General features: G+C 36.1%; 1 protein-coding gene across 1 annotated transcript; it reads right to left on the bottom strand.

The window, feature by feature from the left end:
- Window positions 1-3,973: 3,973 nt before the first annotated feature.
- Window positions 3,974-6,449, bottom strand: LOC131079914 (glutathione S-transferase F13). The gene is made up of 3 exons (XM_058017958.2): window positions 6,204-6,449; window positions 6,023-6,071; window positions 3,974-4,620 (listed from the first exon to the last, which is right to left on the bottom strand). Exons 1-3 carry the CDS (start codon window positions 6,345-6,347, stop codon window positions 4,172-4,174), a joined length of 642 nt encoding a protein of 213 aa, XP_057873941.1. The 5' UTR covers window positions 6,348-6,449; the 3' UTR covers window positions 3,974-4,171.
- Window positions 6,450-10,514: the final 4,065 nt, after the last annotated feature.

Genomic DNA, 10,514 nt, shown 5'->3' with positions numbered 1-10,514 from the left:
TCAATAGATCCTTTCCCAATCACATTCATGTATGTATGATTGCCCATCAAAATCTATGGCATGGTGCAAGGCTCAAATGTAGAGAACATAGACTGCGAAGATGCCATATGATGAGAAGCCCCTGAATCTAGAAGCCATCTCTCTGAATCATGACTGATAGTAGCACATAGAGATTTTCCTTTTCTTGTTCCAAAAGAGTGAGTCTTTCCACTTGTAGAAGCCATGAATGCTTGCCCTTTTCCTTTTGAATGTGAGGAAGTGGAAGTTGATGAATCATCCTTTTTGTAGACTTTAGGTAAATCAATGTTATGCTTTTTGATGATATGTGTAAGCTCATCAATCTTCTTAGAATGGCAACGATGCTCCTCATGACCAATCTTTTTACAATAAGCACAAGTAGGTCTCTCCCTCTTTGGTGAATTATCTCTCTTGGAAGAGGATGAATCTCCTTGTTGTGGAGAAGATGGTGCTTTTTCTTTAGGCTTTGATTGCCATTTCTTCTTGTTTGAGTTGTCCTTTCCTTGATTTCCTTTGTTCCCTTGATTTGCCTCTAATGCTTGAGACTTAGAAGCCTTAAGAATGCCCATGCTTATCAACTTAGTTTGTTCCATCATCAACATTTCATTGAAAGCATCAAATGTAGGCATTTTGTAACTTCGCCTCTCTGCTGACTGGGCGTCCGTACTGTACGGACAATTGACGTGGTAGATGACTATGCAGACCGTACCGTACAGATTTGCTGACTGGGCACTGTACTATGGCGTACGGAAAGCTGACTGTGTGAGCCACGTGGCGTCTGTGTGGCGACTGTACGGATTTGATGTGTACGGGTTGTACCCGCGGGCCAGTGGCCGCCTGCCACGTGGCAGACGTTGGTTCGCCTGTCTGGGTTGACCGCCGGCGGAGGAAGCGGCCGGAGCCGAGGGCCGACGGAGTCTGAACCAAGAGGACTGGCGGTGGGAGGAGCCGAGCTGCGCGGGAGGGAGCTCGGGACGGCAGAGTCTGCATGTCTCGGTGGCGACACTGGTCGCGACGGTGAGCAGAATACGGTGCCAGCGGAGCTGACGAGCGGCCCAGGGAAAGGCGGAGACCGGCAGGGGAGCAGAGGTTGCGGTGTAGTCGAGGTCCCGGCCGACGAGAGGAAGGTAGCATGCGGAACGAGGCGGCGGGTACGGGCGGCGCCTGCAACGCTGCGGACCTGCAGGTACACTCTGCACGGGGGGGGGGGGGGGTGTCTGCGGACCCCCCAAAAACACTTTTTGTTTTTTTTGTTTTTTTTTTATTCTTTTTTTGCTTTGTTTTTCAATTTTCTTTTTTTTTGATTTTGATTTTTCGAAAAGATTTTCAGAAAAATAAATTTTTTTTTTTCGAACAATATATAATTTTTTTTTCGAAAATCCGTACGATTATAGCAAAATTGGCGAAATTTTTTTTCTCACCAAAATAGGCCGACTTTATAACCAAAATTCATGGAAACGGCCTTCTAGACGCAATGGCGGGGTCGGATCTGGTCTAGGACGCCTCCAACAGATGCTGCTCCTCAGATCTGCCTCTTGACGTCACAATAATGCCTCTTCAAGACGAATTAATGAAGCCCCAATAGCTCTGATACCATGTGAGATTTTGCCAAGATCAAGAACTCAATGAAATGTACAAAATAGAGACACAATATAGGACAAGAATAAACTGTATTCTCATTAATAGAAAATGATCAATAATCAAATTACATACAATGTAGATGAGCCTGCTTATATAGGCAAGGCTAGGGATATGTGAGCACACAAGCATGACATGTGGCTCAATAAGAAACAAGGGTAGGTAGGAAATAGGTGTGGGTAGGTAGGAGAAATAATATAATAGTCCATATGAGGTGGATCACCCACTGAATGTGGAGTGTAACAACAAGATCAACACTATAAAAGGTGGAATTTCTCCTACACACACTATCCCAATGTGGCACAAACACCCAAGTGTCTCATACCCAAACTACTATGAAATGCATTTCCTAAGTAAACTTAAGTAAGTGTAATAATATCCAAGATGAATAATTATTTACACCAACACATGGACTGATAATGTTATTCTATGAAAGTGCTAGTATATTCACCTAACTTGCTAACACATTTACTGAAAACGCAAAATCATTCAGAGTGCTATCATATCCACCGAAAATACCGGGCATTGCATTCAAACGACAGGAAAATAAATAAAAAACACATGGCGCAACAAACCCTAGCTAAAATCCCCAAAACGCCAACTCAACTCCTTTGAGCGCCGAAACGGCTAACGAAAACGCTGTCCGATAAAAATTGGCGAAAAAAAACTAAACATTGCTAAACCCTAGCGAAAATCGAAAACACCCAATTGACTATAAAAAAAAGCTAGTACGACTAATAATAACACTAAACCAAAAAAACACCGACAATGCTAAACGATTACATAAAACCGCAAAATTGAGAAAAAACGCTAATTTCAAAACCAAACATGCTAGAACCACTACCCAAAACGCTAATTTGTTAAAAAAATGGCGAATTTCTAAAAAAAAATCTATTTCAAATAACCAAAAATCAACAAGATCATACAAAATAGGGTTTATTCGGGGTACGTACTGGAGGATCGTAAGCTGGAGGACGCTCGTGTCACTGAACTCACTTGAATCAGTAGTCACGATGAGGAATCACCATTTTCTCTCTAGATCAAAATTTCAAATCTCCATGTGTAAAAATGAATGAGTGGTGAAAAATGACACTTATGATTTAAACTTAAAAGAGGGGTTAAAAAGGGCATTTACGTGGTATGTGTTTTTCCCATTTATTTCAAAATTCAAATTAATCACCATGGTAGGGCATTATTTCTAAAATATTTATCGGGAGATAAATTGAACAAAATTCAAAAAATAAAAAATAAAATAAAATCGCAAAAATCCAAAAAATTCAAAAATTTATTCGATTCATCTCTCGAGGGTGCATCCTTGCACCATCATTCGACAATTAGTGTCTGGGGAATCATATCAAAATCAAATCGACATCATATCAAAATCAAATCGACATCAAATTGAAATTTTCTTTGAATTAGTGCATTGTCACACATCGCTTCAAAGAGGGGCAAAATATATACACTCAAAAATGGTCTGGAGATAATTGATTAAATACACAGTTATTTAATTAATGAACTTTCCTAAATGATTAATACACAAGTGATTTAATTAATTACCCCTTTTAAATACAAATTTGATGCTTCACATGAACCCATCTCTCACAAATATAAACGATGCATTTAAGATGCATTACATTTATGAATAATCTTCTTATCGTTCATTACATTCACAAACTAAATGCCTCACACCAACCCATCTCACATGAATATACATTACCCATTTAAATGAATTTATTTATGAATAATCTACTTATAATTATTACATTAAATATGATGTTTCACGTCAACCCATCTATCATGAATATAAATGATCCATTTTAATGCATTGCATTTATGAATAATCCACTTAATATTCATTATATTTAAGAATTTGATGAATGTTAAGTATACCATTTACATGCATGAGTAATAGGTTCATATTAAACAATACTCATCTAGTATGAATTAATGAAATTAATCAAATACAATACAATTGAATCATTATTTAATGCATTAAAAATATTTTTACTATAGAAAAAAAACATCTAAATAATAAAGAAGAAAATATTTTTATATTCAATAAACATTTAATTATAGAATATTTGTATTCTGTTATATTGGTTCACATGATCTCATTCCACATGAATAAATAGTTGACGTAAAACTCACAAGCTTAATGCTCCACATTGACCCATCTCTCATGAATATAAATCATCCACTCAACATCCATTACATTTATAACTTCACCTAACATAACACCATTTACAATCATAGTCTGAATTGCTCGTCTAATATGAATTAATAAAACTTAATCATTTTATCCAATTACATCATAACATAATCTCATAATTTAAATAGATATAAAAACTTAAAAACTAAAATCTAGTTGAAATACATAAATACTATATCAGAGGAAATGATGAACAATTTATTTGGCTAGGACCAATAAGTGTCCCGTTTCCTTGAAATGATAAAATATCATTTCAGCCAAATTTTAGGGTTGAACACTAGGAAAAGAATGAAGAGGCAAAAGCAGTCATCTCTTCATTTTTTGTACCACCTTCTGCCAGGCAGGTCGGGCAGAGATTTTTTCCCACCATGCATTGACATGGGGTCTGCTAGTTATGAGTTCTCCCTTTCCTGCAACGTTCACTAAGTAGTGAATAGAAGATAGATGGTGAAGATCTGCCAGGCTGAAGAAATCTCCTGCCAAGTAGTTGTGTTTAGCCAGCCTCTCTTCATACACATCCAACACTTTGCTCAGCTTCTCTATGCTGATCTTCACTATCTCCTCATTTGTCTTTCCTCCTTTCATTGGAATTATGACGATCTGCATCACAACTTCAGTGCAGGGTGCATTGAACTGCTGGGCCTCCACTTCACACCACACATCCACCATGGCCTGCTCTCCCAGAGTGCCTCCTAACAGCTCCGTGTCTTTTCCTTGCTGCTGCTTGCTCAGATATCTTGTGATTGCTCTTGACTCTGTTCATATAATTTGGCAATAAATGACAATGTATAAATAGCACTGTGGAACCCTAAAAAGTTTGCAGTAAATTGTACTTAAAATCCTTGTTGTAACATTAAAGAGTTTATTTTAAGATTTGATTTGTTTGGTTGGCACAGTTAATTTTTCACTAGTAATCCACTTTGTAATGTGATTTAAGGTGAGTCAACTAAACAAGTCAAAGTAAACATGATACTGGAATTGGAGACTCCATTGAATGCAAATGGCAGAGCTTAAACAATGCTAAGATTTGACTTGTTTAAGATAGTCATATGGAATCACTTTTGCTTCTTAGTAGGACCCATCTAATAGTAAGCTTTATAATAAGCCACCTTAACATATATATACATATTGACTCCATCTAATGACTGCACTTATACACACTTTAATCCATTACTTGTTTATGTGGTACATTTGAAATCACAATTAGTTTCAAATGAACCACCCATTTAAACAAGTCAAAGCGAACATAGACATCCAAACTTTATCAAATTTAAAGGACTTCAAGCTTAAACATACTATAAGCTTTGAGTTGTTTACATGGTTACAAATGAACCGCCCACTCAAACAAGTTAAAGCAAGCAAAGAAATTGAAACACCATCAAATGCAAATGATCGAGCTTAAACAACAAATTCTAAGCTTTGACTTAACTGTGTGGTTCATCTCAAAGGATTCTCACTTTTTCAAATAAGATCTATCTATTAGTGTAGATTTAGGATGACCTGCCTAAATGATCATCTTACCTCACATTCACTCTTTCAATAGGGTGCTTTCAAATTAGCTACCCACCTAAACAAGTCAAAGCAAACATAAAAATTGAAACTTCATCAAATATAAATGTCTGAGCTTAAACATCACACTCTAAGCTTTGACTTGTTTATGTGATTCATCCTATGCCACACTCACTTATTCAATAAGATCCATCTATTAGTGTGATTAGAGATGATCCACCTAAAAGATCGTTTGAAGTCACATTCACTTCTTCAATAAGTGTGGTTTCAAATTAGCCACCCACTCATACAAATTAAAGCAAAGATAGAAATTGAGACTCCATCAAGTAGAAATAACCAAATTTTAAAAACACACTCTAAACTTTGACTTGTTTATGTGGTTCATCTTAAGCCACAATCACTTCTTCAATAAGTGTGATTGCCACCCACCTAAACAAGTTAAAGCAAACATAAAAGTTAAACTCCATCAAGCACAAATGATCAAGCTTAAACAATACACTCTACCGTTGACTTATTTAGATGATTCATCTGGTATCACACTCACTTCTTCAATACAATCCATCTATTAGTGTGATTTAAGATAAACCGCGCAAACTGATCAAAGCTTAAAACATGTTGTTTAGATACACATAATGCAAACACCCATACCAAATAACGTTAGTTCTTCATCCTGAAATGCAGGTACCTGTCCAAAAGGCTGCATAGATGAAACCAAAAAAATGATCAGTCATAAACCCAAATCAACACAGAAAGAAAAGAATCCATAAGTTTATCCTGTAAGATTCACGGGATAAGCAACAGAAGAACAGCAGGTAAAGATCAAACTTACATTGAGATCCAGATGAGGTTTTTGCTTGTGGGCACCTGCCATGAGATTAACAGGTATGAGCTCATACTCAACCTCCTTTTCATGGCAGCATGCCAACACTCTGGCTGTACAAGTCGAGAAAGGAAGACCATAGATCTTCACCATTTTGAACTCAAGTTGATATATGCACTGTCTCTCCAATTAGCTTATAAAGATAATTTTCCGGCTGAGGATGTTACACGTTCCATAGTTTACTTCCACATAGCTTACTTACTTTGGTACGATTTAGGAACTCCATATATGTTACAGTAAAGTAAGTCAACCTTCAATACTAGGTAGTTAGATGAGCACGTGCCCTGATGAGACATTTTTGTTAGTTGGATGAGAATTGCCCACTTGAAGGGGCAAGGAAAACCATCATGCTCTGATGAGATTTTTTTGTTGGTTGGATGAGAAGTAAGTGCTCACTTGAAGGCAAGGAAAACCATCTTCCATACTGAGTTTAATGCATGCAATTTGCCTTCTTTATGGTGTCCACCTACTTATAATTTAAAGCATTGGAACCTTTTATCTAGTGCATCTTTGATCATTGGATTTTAATTTACATTTTGGGATGGAAATAGTTGGATTATATAAATGTTAATACATATGGCCTTTTATATAGCATATTATAACAATATGAGGTAGCATACATCGAAATCAGAAGTCATCTTTTAGTCAAGCAATCATACGTAGAGGGATCTGTCCATCAAAGTCATCCAAGTGACAAACCTAGTTCGAACATGCTTTTGGGGATTTCAACCTTGATGGATGACTTTTTATCATATATTACATACCTATCAACATCCTCACCAATTGTGATCAATCAATTGAACTACGACCCTTTCACATGCATTGAATTTTTATATATTATTAACTAGTTGCTTTTTCCTTTACTAAATTCAAAGCTTACAATTCAATATGAATATTTTTATGAGTGCATCAAAGACACCCAAGTGTGAGACATAGTTCCTTGATGAATGATTTTTTATCACATACCGTCATCCTCACCAACTTTGTGATCACCCAATTGAAATGCAACCCTTTCACAAGAACTAATTTTTTGTGTATTACTAACTAACTACTTTTCCTTTATTCCTAATCAAAGCATACCATTTAATATGAATATTAAATATGAGTGCTTTTAATATATGCAAATAGTTGCAAGAAAATAAAATGAACTTTATGATCACTTAATCTAATTTAATTAGTTTTAAAATTTTAATTAATTAAATAATTTAGATATGAAGATAGAAAGAAAATAGATGATAAATGAAATTAAGAGAATTAATTAATAAAATCATTCTCTTCTTTACTTATCATCTTGGTGAGGGATCATATAATGTGATCTAAAACGTTGATGAAGAAAAAATGCTCACACAATTTATTCTAGAAATACGCAAGCCATTGAAGCAAAACGTTATGATAAATTACTCAATCTAATTTAATTAGTTTAAAAATTTAACTAGTTAAATAATTTAGATATAAATATAGAAAGTAAATTGATGACAAATGAAATTAAGAAAAATAAATAAATAAAATCATTCTCTTCTTTTACTTATCACCTTGGGGAGGGATCATATAGTGTGATCTAAAATGTCGATGAAGAAAATTCGCTCACACAATTTAATCTAGAAATAAGCAAGCTACTAAAGCAATTTCATGTCTTTAGCTTAAAGTTTATCTAGAATTTAACATAATTTTGGCATTTAACACAAATATTTTAGAACATACAATATTAGAATAAATAACAACGAATTATTTATTTCTTCGTATTTTTACCTTATCTTTTTTTCAATTTGTACATATTTTGGAACATGTCATTATTTATAATTCAACATTGACTTGAATTATTATCAAAATGGAATTCATCAATATATAATTTAATCATATATTTATGTTAATTAAGTGAAGGCTTTGGCATTCATATTTAATTAGTTTTTAGGATTTTATCTAGGATTTAACCTATGTTTTTTAGTCATTTTCAAGTTTTATTTTTACCAATATTAAATTGATAATTGTGACAGTAGTAACTTATGATTTTGTCTTTTGATGCATTATCTATTTAATTTTTATTTATCTTAATATAAAAATAAATGTATTTAAAATGGTTAATCATGGAAGCAATGGACAAATGATCATTTTAGTCTGTTGATTTTACTAAAAATGAGCAAAGGAAGGCTTCTAGAAGTCTTTAATAAGAATACTTTCTTTTTATTTTATTATAAAAAATATATTTTTTTATCATCCTTTTTGGAGATATCAAATAGGTCTATGAGACTTATTGAAAGGAAATTTGAAGCCATAATGAAATATTTTCACATCACTCAATGAGAAAAATATTCATAATTCATGATGCAAAAGAATAGATGAACATACCAACAAGATGACACAAGATATATCTTGAAAAATCCTCATAAGGTAGAAAATCATCCTCCAAAAGTATTCAACTCAATATATTATCCCATGAACAAAGATTATAATACACTTGGAGACTTCATGAATACCTCAAAAACATTAAGCTCCCTACACACACAACATGTGAATAAGCAAGCTAGAGGTTTCTGACGAAAATGTGTGCTCTTGCTTCTCTCGCTCGAAGGGCATTTTTGAATTCAACCTTTGCAACAACCTGCAATGGTTCCTTCCTTGGCGTGCCTGGTGGTGTGGGTTTTGCAACACACACTAATGACTATGTTGATGGCAGCAACCTCGTTGGCCCTTGTGCTTTTGTGCTTGTCGGCTATGCTCCTACAGACAAAATGTGCCCTCCCCCCTCCTTGGATGCTCTTTCGGGAGGTGTGGCGACTTCTTCTGTTGGTGACATTGTTATTGGTTCGGGGGGTCATCTCGCTATTGTTGTTGTGGTATGAATGCTTCTAGTGTTGTCGTGGTTCCTCCCCGACCTCCCTCTTTCACTAGTGGACGAAACTTTTCTCATGTGGCTAAATCTATTGCTCATCCTCCTAAGGGGATTCGTCCTCTCCCATGTGCCAAATCCTCCCCTGTGGCGGTTTGTGGTCACAATGTTGTGGAAAATATTTACTTCTATCAACATTGTGCATTGGTGTGCAGATTTGTTGGGTTCTATCCTTCTCTTCCAGATCTCCATTGTTGGGTGAGTGAGTCTTGGAATCCTCTAGTTGCTTTTAGCATTGAGCTTTTTCCTTGTGCTAAAGGTTTTTTCATTGCTTCCTTTACTTCTTTCTCGGATCATGATTTGGTGCTAGGTAAGCTATGGGCTTGGGGAGATAACTCTCTTTCTATCAAGCCCTGAACATCTTCTTTCAACCCCATTACTGAATCACTTAATGTGCATCTAGTATGGGTTCGCCCTCCAAATCTTCCTCTCCATTTTAGGGAACAATCTTGGTATGAGGCTATTGGCAACTCTATTGGTTGTTTCTTGAAAGTGGATGATGCCATGTCTTCTATGGGGCACTATACTTTGGCTTGCATTTTAATCGACGTTGACATCTCTTCGCCTCTCTTGAGGGATGTGGTTCTTATGGTTGTTGATCGGCCATGGACGCAACCGTTGGATTATGAAGGCCTCCCCTTTTGTTGTCGAAAGTGCTATTCTATAGGTCATCTTGTTGCTGACTGTTCTATTCTACATCATAGGGGTGCTGCTACTTGGTGGAAGAATGCTACTGCTGATCATTTAATGGTCAATTCTCCCGAATCTGATGACTCCTCTCATGAGGATGGTGTCTCCTCTTAGGAGGAAGTTATGCCCCTCATTGATGTTGAAGCTTTTGATCCTCCTATTGTGGCCTTCTCTGTTCCTAAGGCCCCCACCTCAACTTCTCTTATTTTGCAGCCACGTTCTACTCCTGTTGGACCTACTTCTGGTGTTGTTTCGTCATAGCTTGATGTTGTTTTGCAGTAGCCTCCTGTTGTTCTTCAACAACCTCTCGATGTTCTGTTGTGATACTCTATTGACACTACTGATTATAACCTTGCGGGGTCCCTCCTGATTGATCTCTCTTTGAATGGTCCTAATGACAACATTGTCCGGATAGTGATTTCTTACAGGTGGAAAAAGAACTTTTCTCCCCTCTCCCAAAACCCCCTTTGTCTGGGTTTGGGTGTCTCTCCCCTTCCTTGATTGGGGTTTTGGGTGTTTTCTAGTTTGAAACAATTTTCTTTGGCCTATCTGACTGTGTTTTGTTTCTTACTATCTTTGGGTTGTTGTTTTTGTTACCAACATCATGTTTTTGGTGTTGTTTGTTTGAGGTTGATAGTCTTTGACTATGTAAAGGGTCAACGCCCTAGTTAACGCTGTTTTAA

The sequence above is a fragment of the Cryptomeria japonica genome, chromosome 10 (genome assembly GCF_030272615.1).
Source record: "Cryptomeria japonica chromosome 10, Sugi_1.0, whole genome shotgun sequence".
NCBI lineage: Eukaryota > Viridiplantae > Streptophyta > Pinopsida > Cupressales > Cupressaceae > Cryptomeria > Cryptomeria japonica.
This window is presented reverse-complemented; position numbering and strand designations above follow the sequence as displayed.

Excerpts from the sequence above, each read along its gene's own strand:
- LOC131079914 (XM_058017958.2), bottom strand. The coding sequence starts at position 6,347 with ATGGTGAAGATCTATGGTCTTCCTTTCTCGACTTGTACAGCCAGAGTG. Across the intron at positions 6,072-6,203 it reads AACCTCATCTGGATCTCAAT|CCTTTTGGACAGGTACCTGC; the intron begins GTAAGTTTGATC and ends TCATCTATGCAG. Across the intron at positions 4,621-6,022 it reads TGAAGAACTAACGTTATTTG|AGTCAAGAGCAATCACAAGA; the intron begins GTATGGGTGTTT and ends TTATATGAACAG.